This window comes from Manis pentadactyla, chromosome 14 (genome assembly GCF_030020395.1).
Source record: "Manis pentadactyla isolate mManPen7 chromosome 14, mManPen7.hap1, whole genome shotgun sequence".
Classification (NCBI taxonomy): domain Eukaryota; kingdom Metazoa; phylum Chordata; class Mammalia; order Pholidota; family Manidae; genus Manis; species Manis pentadactyla.
Window position 1 is genome coordinate 71,061,782 of NC_080032.1, and position 22,909 is coordinate 71,084,690.

Sequence of the window (22,909 nt, forward strand, 5' to 3'; positions counted from 1 at the left end):
GTGTAGCGAAAAAGTTGTTTATGAATCAGTTTCATACATTGTAAAACGCCCTGAGGAGACTTGATATTTAAAGTGGCCCCATGTTGAATTCCTTTGTGACAAGCACCCGTTGGTAACCTGAGTAATGGAAAGCCCTGGTTCTGACTTTTGTGTCTGGATTTTTGTCTCCTTGATTTTTTTCTAGGAGATTTAGTTCTAACTAAAGTTACACACTAACTTTAGTTCCTGACACTGAGAACACCCCCGTGTACTTGTGTGCTTCTAGGGTGCTTCCCTTGTTACTTGGAAGGCCCCTCAGGGTGGGAAGGAGGTCATGGCTCCTGGAAGACCCTTCAGCACAGGCAGAAAGCTGCCCGGCTATACCATACTGCGGTGACACACCAACTTCTATCCCGGAGTATACAAACCAAGTAAGAAGGCAGGTCTGCACCAGTGCAGTGGTGGTTCGTGGCTTGGACTGCGAATTCAATGGAAGCACTAGGGAGCTTGAGCAAAATACTGCTGCCCGGCACCCCATCCCCAGAGATTCCTATTAAAGTGGTGTGGGATGGGGTGGTAATTCTAACATGCAGCCAGGGTAGAAACCACTATTTTGAAACATAGTGGCGCAAGCCCCACCCTGGACATAGTGACTCAGAGTACTAGAAATTGAGGTCCAAGCACCTTTGTTTTTTAAGTGGCCCATAGATAATTCTGATGTGTAAGCTGGGTTGAGAATATTCCACATGGAGGTATGCTTCCAAGATAAAACTCATATTCTAGATGGGAGAAGACTCAGAGAAAGTGAAGTATTTCCTAACCCTGGGAGTCTCAGGAAGTTTGGGAGGAGTTATTTACAAGGGTCTGACGGCCCCCTTCAGAAATCTAGTAAACTTTTTGTGAAGTCTTATGAGTGCCTCAAACACAGGGGCAGCCCTTAAGTCTCCTGAGCCACCTAGCCAGAAAATCAGACTGGCCCCAAATAGTAGCTGTGGGTGGGAACTAGTGTCTCCTGGCCATTTCATTTCAAACACCCCACACCTCCATTCCCTGGTAGGGGGAGCTGAGCCAGAGACACATGCTTTGGAGATCTTGACCTCAGTGGTCATCCTGTGGCTGTACAGAACTCTCCAGCCACCACTATCTTGCATGTACCCTGGAGTAGCCTGTTTTTCCTTATTCTTAATATATGGGTATAATCTGCCTTGTCAGTCCATCTGTTCAGACAGACTGCTCACTGCCTAAGGTTATCAAAATCATTTCCTCTGACATGTTTATTCTACATGTACCTACTGCCAGCTTTCGTCTCGTTTACCTAGAGGTGGAACTGAGCTTGGCATCAGGCAGGGAACATACAGGTTCAAACTAACCTCTTAATTGGGGTATTTCTAATGAGCGACCAAGCTGGCGACAGAAGGCTGGGGTTCATTTCTAGAAACAGATAAGTTAGGGAGGAGGCAGACAGCCCACGAGGGGCAGAGAGATTCAGCATTGAGAACGGTAGAAAGTGCGGAAACGCCACCACCGCAGCCCCTTACCTCTGCCGTCAGCGAGGCACCTGTTGTAACCCACGGGGCTGAAGTACTCAAAGACGAAGACAGCCACCGCTGAGACAATGAGCAGCATCACAAACATCATGACCCACACGTCGGCACTGAATGGCTCTGGGGAAGGAAAAATATCAGTGCTCAGGCTTAACACAGAGACCAACCAGATTCCAAGTAATTCACATATTCAGTCACTCATGCAGCATGTATTTTGGGGGGAACAAACCACAAATATGTGGCAACCCCTCTCTGGATTAGGGAGGTGTTAAGAAGAGTAAGAGTAAGAGTTCGGAGCATCTCCAGTCCCCTGATGGGCAGATCAAAGTTTGTTTTCTTCCAAACACATGAGTAGGACAGCCTCTTGCCTATGAATGTTTTGAGACTGTAGAGATGATCTTTGCCATTATCAGCAAATGGCGCAAAGGGATGAAGTACTACCTATGACATAAATGAGTCATATTGGACTGGCTCAGAGTTTACGTTCTCATTTATATGGCCACACCATGTCGTGGAGACCTGTGAAAGCTTTCACCAATGCTCCTGAGCCTTCTGGGCAAATTCATTCTCAATAGACTTAGTGACTATTTCAGGGTTGAATTGATTCAGTAATCATTATATACTTCTAGTAGACTTCCCAGTGTAGGTCTACTTTTGCAACCCACTTTGAGGTGGTGTATTACATTCTCATACACTAATGATGCCTAATAAAAGTCAATGTTAAAAAAAAAAAATCCACGGTTATTGGTACCTACAATGGGAATTCAGCAGGTGTCAGGGGAATGTGCTTTGGCTTTAATTAACAAAACAACTACAAGCTATTCCCTATCACCAGGTGACAGGGTTGATGGGCCAGGACCAGGCCAGAGAGCAAGAATGTTCTACACATGCTTTCTTTAACTTCTTTAATCATTTCTGCTGAATCCTTTCCAGTTGATCTAAATCTCTCTGGCTTAGAGGTGTCCAGAAATCCGACTCTATATTCCAGGAGCCATCTCTCTGAAGGCTCATAAAAAGGGACTCACTAGTCTGTCCCATGATACAATGCTCCCTCAATTGTGTCTCAAAATAGTTCTGGCCTTTTTAGCTGTCACATCACATTGTAAACTTGAAACTAAGTGAATTAATGTGCTGTTTTTTCTATCTTCCAAATCATTAATAAAGATGAAGTTGAAAAAGGGGGAAAATTGGCTGAGAATTAGAAAACATTTTTCTTACTTGAAAACATCTTTACTTTTGAACTCCCAAGAGAATTGTAAAAGCCTGGTCCTTTAATCAATCTAAAAAGGACCTTGATAAGGCACACATCAAGCGTGAAATATAAAACCTTTCAGTGGCAGCCAGCGATTTGAATGTGGAAGGTACAGTTCAAAGCCTCTCTTGGGGAGTGGAGAAAACCTTCCTCCTAGGCTCTCACCGATCACAGTCCTACCCTGATTTCACTTTGGTCTAAGATTAGGGAATAACTGAGTACAAGCATCCCCTCTATGCTTTTTTCCCCCAGGTGAGTCCCAGGTAACTTTTTATACACAAAATACAACAAAAATTTGTAGTGATCTTTACTGTTTAGAAAGTACTCTCATCACATGCTTTATGTAATCCTTGTGAAGGCCCTTTTGGGATGGTTTTACCACATCTTTTTCACAAAGGAGTAAACTAAGACTCAGAAGTCAAGGTGCTTTTCAAGTCCAAGCTCAGAAAGTGTCAGGTCCAAGTTACAACCTGAAGTCCTTGGGGGCAAAAGTCTGCTTTCCCACTGTCTTCTAACACTTCTTAGTCTCTGCCCACTACAGTGGTTCCTGATTAAGAGATGAGCTCTGAAACAGCTCCACGTGTACTCTGAAGGCAGCCACGTTGGGGCTTTCATCCTGAATCTGCCAGTTATGAGCTGAGAGACTGTTGGGAAATTGCTTGCCCTGTCTCAGATTCAGTTTCCCAAGCCATTCAGTTTCTTATCGAATAGTATCGGTGAGATACCCTACCCAGAGGGTGTACAATAATGCATGACACACCACATGGAAGTGTTCAATAAATGTTGGCTTCTGTTACCCCTGTAGTTAACCAATTGCTCCTCCTACACACACACACACACACACACACACACACACACACACTCTGATATTTCCATGTCATCCTAGGGCTATGCTGATATATCACTGACTCTTCCAGTTTAGAAGCTGAAGTTGGTGCTATGCTGACAAGGTTAGAATTAGAATGTAATTTTGTTCCCATCTCTTAATGTTCCAATTATCCTTGTAAGTGAAAAAAGCAAATAAAATACATAAAGCTGCTATGAGGACTAATGCATATAGTGTGGTTTATCTAATAACATCTCACATAAAACTGGCAGGGCCAGAACTTGCCTCCCTGTAAGAAGGGTTAGCTGAGAAACTTGAGTTATTTACAAAAAATTCTTTGGAACCTGTAATTCCACTTCATAGTGCACTTATTGAGTGATCCACCTCCCTTCCCCCTGACACACACCCTAGATAGAGCTTAAAGAAATGTGAATTACTGTCTATTTCAATGTCCTCATGAAAAAAAAGGTTGATGTCCTTTAGGGAGATTGTGACTTGTCCAAGGGCTTATAGCTTGTTTACGTCCAAGCCAGGCTTTCTGTCTCTTAGCCCGGAGCACTACTTTCAAGGTGACATTTTATTTTCCAACCCCTTGCTCTCATAGCCCCTGCAAAAAATATGGGGTGTGAGCTCACAAAGACCTCATCTAATTGAAATCTTGGCCTCATCTTCCCTGGTCTTATATCATAACTAAGGCTTTGACACGTAAGTGATTTCAGAGAGTGAGAAGCACAGGATGGCTGGGGGAAGGATGGGCTGGGCGAGAGCAAGAGTCCAATCAGCTTTATCTGTCAAAGCCTCAGAAAAACTCAAGTGAAAACAGAAAGCCTCTTTTGGTAGATAATTAAACATGAATAGGCATTTCAGTGATATCCAGAATTAGAAATTATTAAAGCAGGAAGTAGTCTCAGCGATCAGCTAGTCGACATGCCTTCTGCGGGTGAGGAGTCTGAGTCCCAGGAAGGAGCAAATTTACTCAAGGTCAGATGATGAGTAAGTGGCAGGAATGGAACTAAAGTAGGATCCCTGATCACCAGGCCCACACTTTTTTCTTAGGTATTATGTCATCTGAATTTTTTGTGCGTTGGGGGTTCTTCAGTGTTGGGTTTGAGAATGGTCCCTTTGGAAGTCCCTAAAATGGAACCACCTCCCGGCTGGAGGAGTCTGTTCACATGTTCCCTCATTTGTTCCTGCAGGACAGGTACCTGTCCTCATGTCCATGTCCTTCGCATCAGCAAGTGTGTCACTTACCTAAGAAGGCGGAAGGTGAGACAGTCCCGTTGCTGCGTGACACCATGACACTGATGCCAGTCTCTATGAAGGGCACAGAGAAGTCGACCACCTCGGATCGCTCCTCATTGATGGTGAGCGATCCCACTGCCATGTAGGCCCTCTTCATTACCACCTGGGGAGAAGGGTACAATGGCCCAATGAGAACTTTCAGGAAGGTGAGAAAATACAGCCCAGCAGTGGTTTCCTTGGTATGGTGGGAATGAGAGAGTATATTTACTATTTTGTACTTTCTTAATTTATAAAACATGCATTTTTTTTGCATTTAAATGAAACAAAATAAATGGAAAACAGAAATGGCTCTGACTTCCTGGCACTCACCTCTCCAATCATACCATTCCAGGTTCCATTGATCTTCTTACCATGCTTGCCATTGGTAACCAGGTAAAGATCATAAGTGAACTTCACAGATTTGGAAATTTTCTTAAGGATGTCAATACAGAACCCTTTGCAGCATTTTTTGATGTAACCTGGCTCCTCATCTGTTTTATTCCTAACCAATTAAACAAACAAACAAAACAAAACAACAAACAAGCCAAGGCTTTAATACAAGAGGCAAATATTACCTTTTGCCGTTAAAACTCCAACCCCAAAGCAGGCCCCCTTCACAGCTCAGCATGGTGTATATCAGGCCCGAGGGAGGACATAAATCAGACCACAGGATTGCAATTCTCTCATTAGCTCATCACAGTGAACCCTTTATTCTCACAATTTTTAATGCTCTTCTTAAGTACAATGTTCATCAGGGAAGTATGCGTATCCTAAGCGTTCAGTTGGATGAATTTGTACACACTGAGCCCACCTACTTGACCAGCACCAAATCCAGATACAGAACAGTTACCAGTACCTTAGAGGCCTCTTATTCTTTCTTCTAGGCATTTTCTGCCCTCACCAAAGAGAACCATTAATTATCGTGACATTTAATGCCATACATTAGTTTTATCTATTTCCAAAAATGTTTCTAAATCTCAGAAGTTCAGAAAATGCTGACCCAAGAAAACATATTTCAACACCAATATAAACTTAAATCTCCATGAACTTGAGGTCCTGGTTGTGGAGGCCAGGGAAGGCACAGATAGGTTAGCGCAATCAGCAGTCATTCTCCAAGATCACGATCTGGACAGAACCAGACATCAGACCACAGGGCGGTCAGCAATTCCATTGCCCAACAGTAACCAAAAACTGGACATGGTGCCCAACTAACTTTGTGCCTCAGGTCCCAGGCCAGCCAGGACTAACAGCCTGACCATCCCATGCCACCCAGAGCCCATGGGGAAGTTGCCGTACTCGGTGATGATGCGTTTTTGGCAGGGGACTGTGTTCCTCATGCAGGTTCCACTCAGAGGGTCCACACTCTCCACAATGACAAACGGGGCCTCTTCCAGGGTCACGATGCTCAGATGGTCATCCTCCTGCTCTTCGGTCTCAGGACACATTCGGGGCCACACATAGTACTTCATCTGCAAGGACTTGTCTTTCCACTTCCCCACCTGCACAGGGGTAAACAGAAACCTCAGAAACCACTGACAGAGGCCCTGGCAGCCTCTCCTAACGTTCTCCAGGCAGCTGGTGAGCAAAGGCAACAGACATATGCATTGTACATGATAGACTTTTTTTTTTAACCCATATGCTCAAAATGAGACTGCTGCATCCAAATCTCAGAAAGGTAACATACATTTGCTCACCCACTTACCAAACATTAAAAGAAGACCTACTGTGTGCTCAGCACTCTACTAAGCCCCATGGCTCAAAGAAATATCTTCCTGCCCTTCATCAAGCTCATACTGAGTGGAGGAGCCAGAAATGTAAACTAGTGTCTACAGCTTTGTGTGATAAGTACTACGACTTAAGCCTGTACCAAGTGCTGGGAGGGTGCCAGGTCCCTGCCCTGGGTGGCTGTCAGGTTTTTCTGCTTAACTGTAACAAGGAGCCTTATACTGAGAGCGGCAAATAGCTTTGGAAAGGTCAATGGGATGACCGGAGCAAACGAGCCAGAAGGATGTGTTTTGGCTTGTAGCAGGGATCCAGTGGGAAGCCATGTGGGGAAGGGGGTAGATCTGGATTGGAATAAAATGATGAGTCAGGATTAAAGAATATGGACACAGCTTGGCTGGGAAAGGGGGTGTTGCTGGACCTGGGGGAACACATGGGTCAGTGCAGATATGCACCTGCTGGGCTGGATGGGGGCCCCAGGATGAATTGTGTAGGTGTCTCAGGGAGCTGTCACATATGGCCACACAGGCTGTGCCCCAACTTCAGAGAGCACCATTCATGTGCATTCCAGTAGGACAGGCAGGTGCCCCCCGGAATCATTCATGTGGTGGCCCTGATGTTGGCCATCAGGAGGAATGTGTGGGTTCCCTTCGCTTTTAGAAGAGCTGTCCGGTCCTGATTTTCATCTTCCTGACTTTGTTGGTGGGGTTCTTGCTCTCATTCTGTCACTGAGCGTATTGAAGAAAGACAGAACACCTTTTAATTTTCTATAACCAAACATCTTCATTTATCACAAGGAATTAGGGGCTGCAAGCTCCTGCATTTCCCCATCTACAACTCCCTCCATGCAGCAACCCAAATTAGTGAGGCCAGGTGAGGCACCAGGACTACAAAACTACTTAAGTATTATCTACATAAACCAGTAAGGGACAACCTATGGGCAGAGCTGCATACATTTTCAAGCAAACAGGCTGAGACTTCCTTATTCATACAAAACCAAAATTCTCTCCTGTTCTGTTTCTGCTTTTGTCTACACTTAGGTTCCTACCTAGTGCCTCCCTGGGCATGTTTCCTGTCTCCCTCCAACCTGTCTAGTAGGTGCTGTCTATTCTTTGCCCCAATTAGTCCTGCACAGCCACTGCCTTGGTTTTACTGTATCACTGGAACACAGGCTGTGGGTGGTGTCCTGGGCTGTCTTGTTGGGCATTAACCCAGATGTTCATCTTCCCCCAAGTGTGCCAAATGTATTTTACTTCTGGTTTCAGAATTATGCATGAACCGAACTGTTGCTTTCCTGTATATGTATAGTCCTCTTTGTACTGTTGGCCCTGATTTGGTGTAAGCCTGTTTTTCTTCATACTGCTAAAACGATTTCTAAAGCAGAAATGTCCACATCACTTCCCATACATAAGGAGATATTAGCGTCTTCTCCTAGGGGTTGGGGGAGGGGGGTGTAGGAGAAGGGAGCTGCCCCACTGGCCCCTGATGTCGGGTCACCCCCATCTCCAGCCCTATTTACCCCAGTCTCCAAACTGTTATTTTCTGCATGTTCAGTGATGTGAAGAAGGTTGAGAAGTCCCAGAGTACCTATTTTTATTTATTCTTTCACTCCTATCATCTTTTTCTAATAGGCCCTTTGGAGTTTTTCTTTTAAATCTAAATTTATTCTCTTCCATCTTTATTGCTACTAGCCTAGCCCAGCAGTCCAGTGCGCATTCTGGGATTACTGCAGACGCTTCAAACCTCATGTACGGCTCCCCCTAGAGTCCTTTGTTGATAACTGCTGCCAGATGTCTCATAAAACATTGTTACATATACATTGTTATGAATAAAACTTTATTATGCACTTCCTTTTCAAGAATTTCAATAGTCTTCAACTGCTCTCAGGACTGTGTCCAAACTTTTCTCACTTTGATAGCCAAGGTCTGTGCATTGAGCCCTATTTACCTTTGCACAGTTCACTTCACTATTTTAAAACATGAATCCTTTGTTCACGCTGGAGAAGGAAGTTGTCAGTATTGGGAGCTAATACAGGTTAATCAGGAACATGTTTTGACAAGCTCACTGAATATTTTCTTCTGACAGATTTACTGTATCCGAAACAGAAATGCTGCAGACACAGCATTTGGCTAAGTTTTTCATGACACCCTAGTAAACAAGGTGGAATATAATATGGATTATTGTTCACTTTGATAGATTTGAAAGGAGTTCAAAATCTGTATCCAAAGAGGAAAAAAAAATGGTTGTTTAATGAATCAGTGTCGACTGGGAAGAGGTCTCTAGTGACAAGTCAGGAGACTGTGTTCTTCGGTGTGGCCTGTGCAGTGTTTCATAAAACAAAATAGAAGTGATGTTCATAAAACTGCAGATAACACAAAGCTAGACAGCATAGAAGATATTCTGCATTGCAGAATCAAGGTTGGAAGCATTATGAACTAACTGGAATAATGGACTGAACCAAATGGCATGAAATTTAATAGTATTTATACTTGAAGTCTAGCATTTAGATTTTTTAAAAAGCCAACTGCCTAAACAGTTGCTAAACAACTGCCAACAGTACTAAAAAAGGAGATATTTCAATTAAGAGCAGTGTATAAAAGCTATTGCAATAACAAATGATGTATTTATAGATTTACAGCATCTGGTACATGGGGTAACAGGAGGGCATGGTTGGTCCACTCTACTCTGTGGGCATCATGCCGCAGCTGGAAAACCAGGTTCTGATCCTGTAATTCTATGACCAAATTATTTTTGTTTATTAGATCACTCTTATTTCCCCAACAACAATCTGTTCAATCTAGCATCCCAACTTCTTGTCAAGCTTGCCGAATTATATCCTTGCTTCACTTCAATCCACCCACCAACAACTGCATGCCACTCTTATGCCAGGCATGGGCTACGTGCTAGAGACAAGAATACCAGGTAGCATTGATGGAGGGCTTAGTACGTGCTAGGAACTGAACATTCTAGTAATCCCATTCATCATCACAGCAAGCTTGTGAAATGGAGACTATTATCTAACATCTCATTTTATGGATGAGAACAGAGGGCTTGGATGACTTGCCCACAGTGTCACGGTGAGTGGGTGCACTGTCAGGATTCGAAGCTGAGCAGCCTGGCTCCAGAGCTCAGGCTCCAACCCATTACACTGCTTCTCTGACAGGGAAGGAGGAAGTCACAAGCCCTGTTCTCCGAGGACAGTCTAGTGGGGAGACATGATCTCTTGACAACTACATCAATTTAAGCTTTGGTAATTACCCTAATAAAAGGTATAAATAAAGGACTCTGGAATTCAGGGGAGAAGTGGTTATTTTTGAAAGGGTCAAGGAAAAGCTTGACGGAGACCCTTGTCTTTGAGCTGGGCCTTGAAATGTGATAGCCCCTTCGATGCAGAGTCCTTATCTGCTGAGGCAAGAGCAAAGATGCGGAGCCCGCCAGCGGCTCAGTGGGAAGACCAAGGCTAGTCCTTGACAGCCGAAAGGCACGAGGTGTGGGGAGAAATGGTCTAGTTCAGCTCTCCTCCTCCTCAAACACTCAGTCACTACAGGTGGTCTCTGTTACTCTTGAGAGCTGATCCATTGTATTCATCTCTTTCCAAGGTTTTCAAAGGCATTGGGCTGCCCGCTTGAACCTGGCTGTGGGCACCAGGAGATTGGCAGACCCTAAGGTTCAGGGCTTCCTTGGCTCACTCCTGCCTGCAGGTGTCAAACGTGCACCAGCTCACACTGTTCAGAGCAACCAAATCCTTCATTATTTCATGCTATTTACTACCTTATTGAGTGACTTCTTAATTCATGTGTCGTGTCTCCTAAACTAAAATAGGAACAGATCTCTAGGGATTTCTGTGACTGTGGACACATTTCTAAATCTGAGTCTGTTTCCGCATCATAAGGTAAGGGAGTGGTCTCTAAAAAGCCTTCCCCAAAACTCACAATCCAAGGACCTCTTTAGGACAAAGGCTCTTTACTAGGCTGCCATCAGATTAGAGCCCAGTGAATGGTACCCAGACATGGTAATTTCCTGAAGGCAGGGAAACGTCTGATTTGTTTATACAAAATACGAGCTTGTCTTAAAGTCATGATTCCTTTTTACTGTTTCTTCAAGGATGACTGCGATGAGCGGGAAAGGTATCAAATTCCTTGAGGAGTGAAAGGAAAATAGGTTTTAAAAATGAAACAAAACAACACTCCTCTATGAATATCAGATTCTCAGTGCCAAGACACATGGGTCAAGTTAGAGAGCATGGTTGGTTACCCAAAGGCAAGGAGCGAGGCAGTTAGCATAAGCGAACACCTAACATTAAATACAACTGGGGTGATGTATGTAGAATAAGGTATGTTTCAATCACTTCTTCCTTTAAGGGGGAGGATGTAGAGTGAAAATCTTGCAAATGGGAAAGTTTATAAGAGTAATGATGAGTGGTAAATAAAGAGAAGGCCTGGGACACTGACAGGAACAGTCCTGAATGCTTTTCTAGGCTGTCCAACCTGGTGTGAGTACGTTATATTGGAAATGAAGAGAGTGGTAGAAGAGAGACATGAAGTTAACAGGAGATTTTCAGAGAAAATCCAGTGAAAAAACTGAATGAAGAATTCAGCGTCAAGATTAAAATATGATCAGGAAAAAGAAGGATCTTAAGAAATAACGAAGAACATGTCTGTACGGTGCTCTGAACTCCTTAGAGATAAGCCACTAAGCAAACATCATTATGACAAGCACATTTAACAACAACATCTGTCCATAAAAAATACAGTTCTCTGCCATACTAACATTTAAAAAGATCTCTTGAGGACTGAAATCATCCTTCTCAAGAGAAAAACAAATCTCTGATTAGTTTTTTTAGGGAAAACACAGTCACATTTGGGTTTCTCGTTCTCTTAGTCTAAGGTGAACACCTGCTCAGTTGGGAATTTCTCCTCACAGGAAGTCCACCTTACAAACCCATAGCATATTATTCCATAAGCTTTCCTTTATGAAAATTCTAGGGAACCAATCTGGGGTGATTTAGACTTTAAAGTCTTCCATTTGTTAACAGGTTTCCTCCATTACCACTAGTGAAATTGGCACCAATTAGCACCCTCACAAGGCCACACATTAAAAAAAGACCCCAGGGACCATGTTCTGAAAGTCCCTGAGTTTGTCCCTTCTGAGAATGTGTCATCAATGGAGAAGGAGAGGGGACCCCAGCAGGGCATGGCCACTATAAACGCTGCTATAGTCCTTGCACAGATGGCAAAGGACATCCATCTTCCCAGGCTGCCTGTCTCATCTGCACAGAAAGTCATTGTTTAAGATCCTGAAACAAAAGCACTTATTAGAGCCTCTTTGGGCGTCAAAGGTTATTTTTCAAAAATCAAAGCGCTTTTGCTATTCACTTGAGATGACATCTTAACACTTGGTGCTTATTTTACGCCTTCACCTGACTTTTAAAATGCAAAATTTAAGACTGCAGGTTTTGGGCAAGCTGAAGGAACAGACAGACTGTCTGCAAGGCAGTCCGAATCTGCATCCCATTCCATCCCAAAGCAGTGCCACATCGGGCGGCTGTCTGTCCCCAGCCGTGCGTCAGTGCCGCCCTTGGGCAGGGAGACTCCTAACAGAGTGGCAGGCTGAGAACAGGAGGACACCCCCACGTCTCCTCCCCCAAAAGCCACACATCTTAGTTTTGGGGATTTTTAAAGGTCATGTGTTGGATAATACTTCATTTTGCTCAATCTTCATTTTTCTGTGTTAACCTCCTTCCTTCCTATCATTTGTAACCAAGTGAGTATTCTGGTGCATGGCCACTCACTCTCTACAGGCGTACAAAACACACATACATATGTATGGAAAAAGGGGTGGATAGATGTGTGTGTTTCTCTGAAATCGGATCGTAAACATCTCTGCAACTTGCTTTTCTCACTTAGTTGTATATCATGGGCTTACTTCCGATACAGCAGATGGTAGATCTAACCCCTCTTAATAGCTGCATAGTAGTCCACAATAGTGGACATTCCTCAGTTTATTCAGCCATACCCTGACGGATAAATATTTAGGACATTTCAAAAAAAAAAATAACCAAAATGCATAATAAATACCTTGGTATTTCCAAAGCATGCAATCTTTAATAATGAAAAAGCAGACTAGAAGGATATTCATATTTTGAAATATTCTCAAAGTTGAGGGGAACACTTTACCAAAGGTTTATAGCAACTGAAATTCCCATCAGCAAAACACAAGGGTGCTCTTGACTCTCGCCTCACCAGCACTGGGTTGTTCTCACTATCAAGCTCTCACCAGTCGCAGGAATAAAAACTGGAACCCAGTGGTTCTAATTTTCATCTCCTTGGCTCGCAATGTGCTACAGAACCTCTACACCCTGTTTTGCCTTTAGATTTTCCTCTTTCACATCCTTCACCCATTTTCTATTGAGTTTCTCATCTTTCTTCTCTCTTCATGGGGAGCGCCTGGTGGTGTGCGATAGTAACCCTTTATCTGCTGGATATGCTTGAAATATAGACTCTGAGACTTATCTCCTGGTTTTGGTCATTTTTTTAGGCCCAGAATGTTACTTTTGCTTTTTTTCTTTTGAAGGAAAATATGTCTTTCTATTCAGAATGCTTGGTTTCCAAACTGACTTCCAAAAACAAGATCTACCCCATTCTCAAAGTGTTCTCTGTTCTTTCTTTCTTTCTTTCTTCTTACTGTCACATGGAGCTTCCTCTATACTGTGTGTGACAGGCATGTGGCTCTGCTCCCCCTGTGTTGTACATAGATTTCCCTCTGTCAGCTCTGTCTGTATTCCTCAAATGTTCTGCAACCTTTTCGGCCCTTCTTAGGCCTCCTCACCTCCCCAGTGCTGTCCCTGATTACCCTTGCCCAGAGAAAAAGCTCTATTTGATCTTCTCTAATAATTTTGTGGGTCAACTGCTCTTTTTGACTGTTGTATTAAAATGTTATCTATAGTTTGATACCCAAATTCCTGTCTCCAAATGTGTCTTTAAGCACTCTAAAGCAGGACCTGTATTATTTTACCTCTCTCTGTCCCTTGGACTGGCTAGAGCAAACGTGTTCTCAGTAAATTACTGATTGACATCACTGGGGGTGAAATACATCATACCTTCCTCAAAGCCCCCAGTAGATATTATCCCAGCGTTTTTCCATGAAAAGGCCATAGGAGGTAAAGGCCGCCTCACATACTGCCTCTCCTCATCTGTCCCTCTTCAGTTGTCCTGATTATAAAGCTGCCATGGATGGACGCAGCTCCATGCGGATTGCTGTAAGTAAAATGACATAACCTGCTCTACTGCATCCTTAACAAGGCCACCAGCATTCTCCCCATCATTTGCATAGTCAGTGACATCTCCGTCTAGAAATCTAGTGCTTGAAAATGGCGTTTGCAAATCACTTCCCTATTCAAATTTGAGCCATGACCGCTTTGGTCTATTACTGCTTTGGCACTTACTAAGCTGGGGACTGGCGGCTCTGGGCACCCACGTGGCAGAAAAGCCTGTCTAGCCATTCTTGCCTGGCACCTGTGTGTCTGGTGACGCTGAGACATCAGTTACCAGCTCAGGCTTCTGCGGCTCTCCCTGGCTGACCTCTGCCTCTCCACAAGAGCTGGGGGCTCCCTCGGGACTGTGCATACCCACTGTGGCTGCCAGCCACCACCTTCTGCACGAGCCTTGTTCTCCACTTACTCCTCTCCTCATATCTCCTGCTCTGGAGAGTGACAGACTGGGAAAGTGGTGAGCTGGACTACAATCTGGTGCCAGGAATGGAAGTTTTCCCTCGGCACCAGAGAACAGTTGCAGCCATTTAAGAAAGCACCAAGAAGAAGGAGAACACTGACCTATGGAGAGAGAAGAACAAAGCCAGAGATGATGAATGAAGCCCAGGTTAATATTAGAGTACTTGTAGCTATTATGAGTCAGACCCTGTGCGAGGTATTCATCGGCAGTTACATTTCTTTGTCACTAATTCCCCAAAAGTCTGCTGTTGTTATGCCCGCAACGTAGATGAAAAAACTGAGGCTCAGTGAGGGTCCAGGGTCTTATCCCTGATCTGACTCTAGAAGCCCATGTAATCTTTCAACAGGCCATGTTGTTAAGAGACTATGCATGACCTCGTTATTCCTTACCTTACTGTGATCTGAGATGGGCGAGTCTGTTTCAGCCCTGTAACCTCCCACCCTCACCTCAGTCTCCCAGAAACTATGAATGATGGGTGTCTCTAAAGGCTTCACAGCAGGTGGCAATGGGAGTCTGTGGGGGGCCTGACAGGCAGGATGGTGGCAGGTGGTAGTGGAGCAGGACACTGACAAGCTGGGTGACCTGCGGTGAGTTATCCCATCTCTCTGTGCCTGGCAAATGTTAGCTTTAGGAAAGTATTTGTTATTCTTTCCTCCGCCTGCCCCCTTCCCTAGTATTATTATTACATCTATGATTAAAAACATCAGTGAAATTCAGCAATGCACCTACCCTTCTCCCATAATTTTTTGCTTGCAAGTGGTAAGGGGACATTGAACAAACAAACTCCAACTTCTCAAACTTTTAACTCAATCTATTTCAAAATGTCAGGGTAAGTAAACTCCATGGAATTCTTTCAGTTCCACGCAGTATTTTTATTCAGGCTCAAATAAAAACAGAAATCGCAAAGATAAAATTGCTATAACCCTCCTAGATTTTCCAAAGGCCTTGAACCCAAAGAGTCCCAGTGAGCCAGGTGCTCCCTCTCCATAAGCCCCTGCCGAGGATGAGATGTTTGTTTTCGAAAGGGCATGAATTCTTGTAGGGCAGAGAATTTTGTAAATATTTTGCCACACATGCTTAAATAGATTGAAAGATTCAACATGTTTTCCTGAAGTATCTGATGCCTCCCTAGCTCATGGGTTAGAAATCTATACCCCAGGGTCCCCTCCTTGGGCAGCGATCCTCAGAGTCCCACCCTGGCAGCTAGAAGGGCTCAGTTATGGACAGTTGAGCTCCACCATCTCCTCTCATCCACCTTCTTCAAAAAAGCCCCTCTACTTAAACACCAAAGCTGAATCCTGACTCATCCTCTGGGATGAGCAGGACACAGTCCCTGCGCTGGACCCACTTGCTCTGAACCAACTTCGTCCTATATCACAGGGCTCTAGATATGTGTGCCACATGTGCAAGCCTTTGGCTGGCTCCAGAACACAGCCCAGCATGGATGCTGCCTGATGGCTGTGTGTAGGCCCCAGGGGTGCTGCCACAGGCGCCAGCCATTGACACTGTTCATCTCATCACTGTCTGCCTGCAGCCTTGAATGCCAAGCTGTAAGGATTTAAATATTCGTAGTGTCTGACCATTCTCAATGGGACGTCCTGCATTTGAGCACCAGTGTGGCAAGGTCTTCACTAGTACGTGTGTGTATATGCCCAAATGTATCATGCATGTGCATATGTATGTATGTGTCCATTCATTCCACTACTTCATTCTAATTTGTCATATTAGCTAAGTACCTAGGCTTTGAGGGCCTAAGTCCTGGCTTCGGTTGTGTGTGACTGGACAAGTTACCAAACCTTGTAAATCCTGTGCTGTGGATGGCTGCTATTTTGTCTACCAATAGCCCTCCTCTGCCTGACCCCCTGATTCGCTCTCTCCCCCAACCCCTTTTCTTAGCTCAGTCTCTCCTCCTTCTGTGAACTGCTCCTTTCTCAACTCCAACCACATGGTCCCTGTGGAACCTGCTATACCTCCCAGTCCATCCCCTGGCCTGCCTACCGCTGAGTGGCTGGGGGGTGGGGCACCTGACTGAGTGGGTCAGACCTTTGGGATTTTTGGCTTTAGGAACAAAAAGAGTGTTAAGTCAGCTCACCCCAACAGAATAAGATGTAACATGTAAAATTCAGATGCTATGGGCAGCCATATTGGCACCTATGGAGAAAACCGGCCTATGGAGGGAGAGAATGAAGCCAGGGGCCAGAGGACAGTATATACGGTGAGGAGGAGCAAGATAGGTGAGATCATCAAAGTCTGGACTGGTAGCTATTCTGGGGCTCAGTCTCAGTGGATTCTGTGGATTCTGGTGAGACAATTCAGTATCCTTACAATAAATTTGCTTAAGCTAGTTCAAGGTAGATGTCTATTCTTCATAATCAAAGCAGTTCTCATAAGGCACTGTTTATCTCACCTCTCTATGGCAATAGGTAATGACTACCTTTATGGGTTTTTGATGAAAATTATATGAAATAATGTACATAAAATGCTTTGCGAAATGCTGGAACATGGCGAGCACTTACTAAATGACAATAGTGGTTGTGGTAGTTATTATCAACTTTCTGAAAATACCTTAGGGGCCGAGAAGTTGGTTAGGTCACCAGAGAAAGGCGGATTGCACCGTCACTCCTAAACAAGCACTTGCCTGCATGGGGTCAAGGGAAGGAGAAGCAGGCGGCTTCCACTCAAATCTCAGAGTTCGGGGTTTGGGAAGAGCCAAGCAGCTAGAGGTCCTGTTGTCAAGTTTGACAACTTGTGGCTGCATCTCCTACCTCTCAACTGGGCCATGTGGACAGTCACAGTCTCTACAGCTGCAGCCAATCTCTCTCAGAATGGTGTCTGGCATCTTAGCCACTGGCCCACATGCCAAACCCTGCTGCCAGGTCCAGTTGTTTCCATGCCTCCTGCCTCACTTTCTATTCTCCATGCTCTCCTTCCATAAATCCAATCCTCCTCCAGCACTAAGAGCTCATAACTAGAAGGTTCCTATAAGATCTCTATGTAGGAGCCCCCAAACCAAGCAAGGGGTAGAAGCAGGATTTGAATGCAGGCAGCCTGACACCTGAGTGTTTTTTTACCACTTCTCTACATTGCCTCAAATATTAGATAAGACACATAGGAACAGTATCAGGCATGTATTAATAATGCTCAATAAACAGTACTGATCCAGAATAACCCACTTGTCCTGTTCTCGTTAAGCAGCCCCACATGCCCTGGGCCTGCCAGCGTATCAGAGCTCCTGGGGGGCAGAGCAGCAGGAGGATGAAAGGCACAAAGTGGAAGCAGTACCACCATCTGGAAGGCTCTGAGTCGTCATGGGAGACCCTGGGGGCAAGAGGGAATTATACTGCTCTTCAAACAGTGTTTACTGGGCTGATCCCAGGTTGCTCTGCCCTTTGCCTCCGAAGTCTCATCATATCCTCCATCATGATCCTCCTTTGAATTCCAAATATATTCAATATGTTTACAGAAAAGGTTATTTGAAAATATGCAAGAATCTACCCATAGATTTTAAACACACTGGACTAGCACCCCTCAGTATACCTCAGGACACTAAGAAAAATGATGCAAATTGTTACACATTCATTGAACAAACCAAATAAGCAAAAGTGGGTTCTTGTGCAAATTCTCAAGAGCTAGGAAAGGTGGCCGGGACTGGAGCAGGGCCTCATCAGGTGACATGGTAGAGAGCTGGTTGTAGCACTGCAAGGTGCTCAGGTACAAGGGCCAAACAAAAGTAACAGGACACATTCCAGAAAAGGAACATATTGCAGAAGTATAATGACAGTGTTTTCTAGACCACAGATCGGAATGGAAATGCTGATAATTATGAATGTGTTTTCAGGGACAACGAAGCAGCATCGTTGAGGGGGGATCATCCAGGAAATCCAAGGCATAAGGTTGTGACATATATGAAAAGAAAGAAGGCATGAACACTGGAAAACCATAAAAATTACTGAGGTGATAAGGGAGCACAAATAGAAGAGGCCAAAGTCATTGAAAATGCATTATAATTTCAAAAGGCTAGACACAGAGGAAAGGTAAAAACCACAAAAGATGTGTATCCAGGAAGGATAATTCATAGAACAGTTCCCTCACACCTCACCAAGGCCATGCAAAGGAGGACCAGGTCACTAACAACAACACTCTAAGACTGCCTGGGGCCCACCACCCCTCCTGAGCCAGAAAAGGGCAATGCTGTGGACAAGCATACCTGTTAAGTATGTAGAAAATAGTTTTTCTGGCATATTCTGGACCTTGCTATCCCAAACTGGGATATCCAAAGGAGCATTCCTTTCCTCACTGAAATGCTCTCCCCCAGCTTTGGAGGATAGAAATAGCAGGAAAGGATCTTACTCTGGCTTGACCTGCCACCATGGGAATAAAGCTGGATGATAAACCTTTTTATCCCAAGAACATTCCATTGTCATTTCTCAGTCTCACTGAATCCATAGTGAACTTATTCGGGGCTGAAACCCTTAGGCAAGACACCTGGCTTTATTCTCCTGGCCGTAGGTTGAGCACTAGAATCACATCTGCACCAAGCAGTCTGCAGGTCTGTACGTAATCCGCCTCTGCCTCTGCCTCTGCCTTCACCCAGAGCACTGGGCAGAGCTCTTTATATAGTGACTCAGTCAATAATAGCTCATTGCCTGTGGGTGTGGAAGCAGTAGCCTAGCAGCAGGCCAGTTACATCAAATAGTTTAGGGTCAGGTGAGGATCCTGGCCATAGGAACTTTCATTTTCCCCATAGTAGGTTGCTGCTATATTAGCAATATTCTTGAATCATACATCCCAGTATCCATGTCCTTGTTCAGTCCCCTCTTTCACTGAGTTTAGATTTGGTCCTATGACTTGCTTTGACCAATAGCATAGCAAAAAATGTGACACATGTAGGGACTTGATGAATGCAACGGGCCCTGTCTTCTTGGAATTCTGCTGGCAACTGAAGACACTCGGGCCAGCTTCCTTGAGGATGAGCGAACATGTGGAAAGGGGCCCAGCTGACAGCTAGTACCAACAGATGGACATACGAGTGAGGCCATTTTGAATTATCCAGCCTTGGTTGAGCTGGCAGATGACCACAGCAGGTAAGTGACCTCCAATGAGACAAACCTGAGGACCCTCCGGCTTATCCCAACCCAGACTGCTGACCCAAAGAATGGTGAGTAACAGAATGGTAGCTGTTTCAAGCTATTACATTTTGGGTGGTTTGTTACATAGCAGAGATTAACTAAAGTATATGTATGTGAGAAAAGGCTACACATATGAGGCAAAACCAAAGAAGAAGCTGGAAACAAGAAGAAAACCAGAGAGAGAATGAAAAGGCAAAGTAGCCCAAAGTTCTTTAGAGTTCTTTAATATAAATAAGTACAGTGCTGACGTAAGTCCTTCTTAATTGTAGTACTGTGGAAAAATTGCTAAACATAGACTTGGATAGACTGGATTTCAGGCCCAGCCCACCACTGACAAGCCCTGTGAATGTGACAAATCTTTAACCTCTTGGCATCTGAGTTTCTTTATCAGCAAAGTAGGGAGATACATATGTACGTATGCATATCTCACAGGGCTGGTAGGAGAATCAAATGTCCATCAAACTGTCTGAATGTAAGTATTCATGTTATTGAAATTAGTAACTTTGGGTCACAACAATTACTAACAGTTTTCCCACAAACCAATAAAAGCTGGTGGGCAGTGAGGGAGGGGGATCTGGAATGGGAAATTCAGAAATTAAACTGTCAGCATGTTTCCATGTACCAAATAATTTTCTCAAATAGGTATTGCAGCACCTTTAGTGTCAGTGGTAGCTTATCATTTTCTCTTTTAAGGTACTCTTGGGATATCGTGTGCAACTCTTTTTTTTCCCCCAGAGTTTAAAGTCTAGTTTCACATCATCCACTAAAGGTCAGGAAGAGACTTAGTCTCAGTGCGCTAGGTCTGAAGCATGAAGGGTTGGTCAGCCTTGCCACTAAGCAGCCATGGGACCTTGTCCCTTAACCTTGCTGGGCCTAATTCTCTATCTGTAAAATATGAGATATTTTTATAGTGGTAAAATTATGAGATATATTTTATATTTGGTAAATGTGTACAATATGTTTACCAAAACTCCCCCCACAGGGGTTGGAAAGTGACAAACATGATAATGTGTGTGGAAGTGTTTTGACACTAACTACTCCCTGCACAAAGTCAAGGTAGTTTGAATGCTCCCATTCTGAAAAAAATTACCCCATGTTTAGCAGTATTTATTTATTTAGAGGCATTTATACTGATGTTGTGCCAGACACTTGGCTTGTGGTTGGTTTTGTAGGGGAAAAATGGGGAAACTCACATTTTGAAATGCAAAGTAATTTGCCTGTGGTCACATAATTAATAAGTGGCTGAATTGTATTCAAATCCTTATCTGCCTCCCTCCAAAGCCCGGGCTTCTTGTTTAGTGTTGGGCAGCTTCCAAATGGAACCTCCTCAGCCCATAGGAGAGGAAAATGATTGGCCAGGTAGTTTACCATTAAATGTGGTCACCAGCTTGTGGCTAAAGAAACAGATGATGAAAACAGTGCTGGAGGAGAAAATGCCTGTTTACAAACACAGCTTAATTAATTAGTCAACTCAGAGGAGGCAGAGGAGGTGTGTTTCCAGATGCCTGACACAGAGAATTAATTAGGAGAAAGGCACCAGCCCCTGGTCTTGGATTCCTGTCCACAGCACATGGTGGAATTAAATTACTAAACTGCCTCAGGGCCCCTCACCTTAATGCAATTGCCCCTCAACTTCTGCATGAAGCCATTTGATTGAAAAACACCTCATTGATAATGGCAACTGGACTGAAAAGGCTTCACCAAGTAAAACTTTGAGAACAGTCCAGAAAAGAAAGTAGATTCCAGTGTTTCTAGTTCAAGTCACAAAGGGTCAGAATAAATTTAAAGTGAAGTTAGGTTCCACCCCACTAGCACTTGGCAATTCCACACCTGTAACTACTGAGGTCAATTGAATGGAAAAGTAAAGTAACTCTCATTCCTGCCAAGCAAAGCCACACCTTCACCTCTGCTATCCTCATGATCGCAGTGGAAGGGTGTATGGGAAAAACCAATGGCTCAATTTTCTACTTCACTTTGCTTATTTAAAAGGATAAAGGTTTCTTTAGAAAAGAGAGAGAAATCCTTGCACCTGAGCTGCTTGTTGTAAATATAAAGTATGTATGAAATCTGTAGGAATCACTTCAAAATGGGGTTGGACCAGCCTGGGAGAATAAATAATGTGGAGCTGATATTAAGTGAAATGGTTACCGTCCAGCTCTGCGTGATTTTATGAATCACACTCGCTTTCCAGGAAATGGTCCCTTCTCTGCTCCCACCGTGAACATTTCCTGGGGGTTCTAAAGGTGCTCCTAATTTGTTGTTTATATTTTTATCAGTGAATTTCCATGTATTCTGCAATTGTTTGGGACTTGTTCTCTGCCTAATTAAGCAGAGAAAGTTAATGAAGTGTGAAGTGACTTTGTACCACACAGTAAATAGAACACAATGCGCATAGAGAGAAGTAAGCGAGGGGTCAGGGCAGAGAGTCAAGTGAGGTTTGAAGGTTGGGGCCTGGGCAGAGGGTGGAGGGACAAACAAACGAGGTGGGGCTCTGCCGGAGGGGGACATAAACTTAGACTTTTAAGATCTGGAAGTGATCTAGAGAGAATTGATGGTTTTCAACGAGGCTCTATATTAGAATCACCTGTAAAGCTATTAAAATACTGATTCCTGGGCCCCATCCCAGACTAATTCTATCGGCCTCTCTAGGCTGGATGTGGTCTAAACAGTATTATTAAAAGTCTCCCTGGGTGATTCTAATGGGCAGCAGCATAGAGAAGCATTCATCTATGGCAACGTCTTCATCTTACCAATGGGGCAGTGAGGAAACATCAGGAGAAGCAAGAGAGACAGCGTGAGTGTGGGTCTGTGGTGGTGGGGGCACTTGACGGAGCTGTCCTGAGCAGCTCTGCTCTCTATCACAGCTCTGACTGGGCTTTATGGGAAATGGAGATTTCACTGCCAGGGCCCCTTCACCTTCTTGGGCTGCTGTAGTTTGTTTGAAGATCCTTTACTTGTCTATGTGGACTGGGGCTGAAGGGGTTTAGACCCGGAGTGTTCAGTGTGGCTCGAGAGAAGCAAGCAGCATGAACACCACTCAGGAGCATGTTAGAAATTCAGATTCCCAGGCTTCGCTCCAGACCTACTGAATCAGCAACTGTAGGGATGAACCCAGAGATCTGGGATTTAACCAGCGTGATACATCCTGAAGTTTGAGAACCACTGGATTGGACCATCCTTCTCCAGCAGAGGGTCTTTAGAGGCAGGGAGTAGAGTGGGAGGTAAGGGTAGTAGGGGGCTCGTGAGGACACTGGCCCTGCAGCTGAGGATGAAGGATGGCAGGGCTGTCTTTGGAGTGGTCAAGAACCACGGGGCAAACCTAACCCCGTCCACAAAGAGGAGCTTAATATTTACCGTGTGTCACCTGCCTCATGACAGCCAGCTGGTGGAATTAAAATGCCTTTTGTTCCTTCAAAGAGATCTGATGCCAAACTGATAAATTCCTG

General features: G+C 44.3%; 1 protein-coding gene across 1 annotated transcript in view; it reads right to left on the reverse strand.

Annotated features, from left to right (window-relative positions):
* GRIN2B (glutamate ionotropic receptor NMDA type subunit 2B) overlaps positions 1 to 22,909 on the reverse strand; it is a 380,223-nt gene that overhangs the window by 42,118 nt on the left and 315,196 nt on the right. Inside the window, exons 5-8 of the mRNA XM_036909334.2 lie at positions 6,179 to 6,381; positions 5,213 to 5,384; positions 4,853 to 5,006; positions 1,518 to 1,643 (exon numbers count right to left, since the gene is read on the reverse strand). Of these exons, the coding sequence (XP_036765229.2) occupies positions 1,518 to 1,643; positions 4,853 to 5,006; positions 5,213 to 5,384; positions 6,179 to 6,381 (655 nt within the window). The remainder of the gene's footprint in view (positions 1 to 1,517; positions 1,644 to 4,852; positions 5,007 to 5,212; positions 5,385 to 6,178; positions 6,382 to 22,909) is intronic.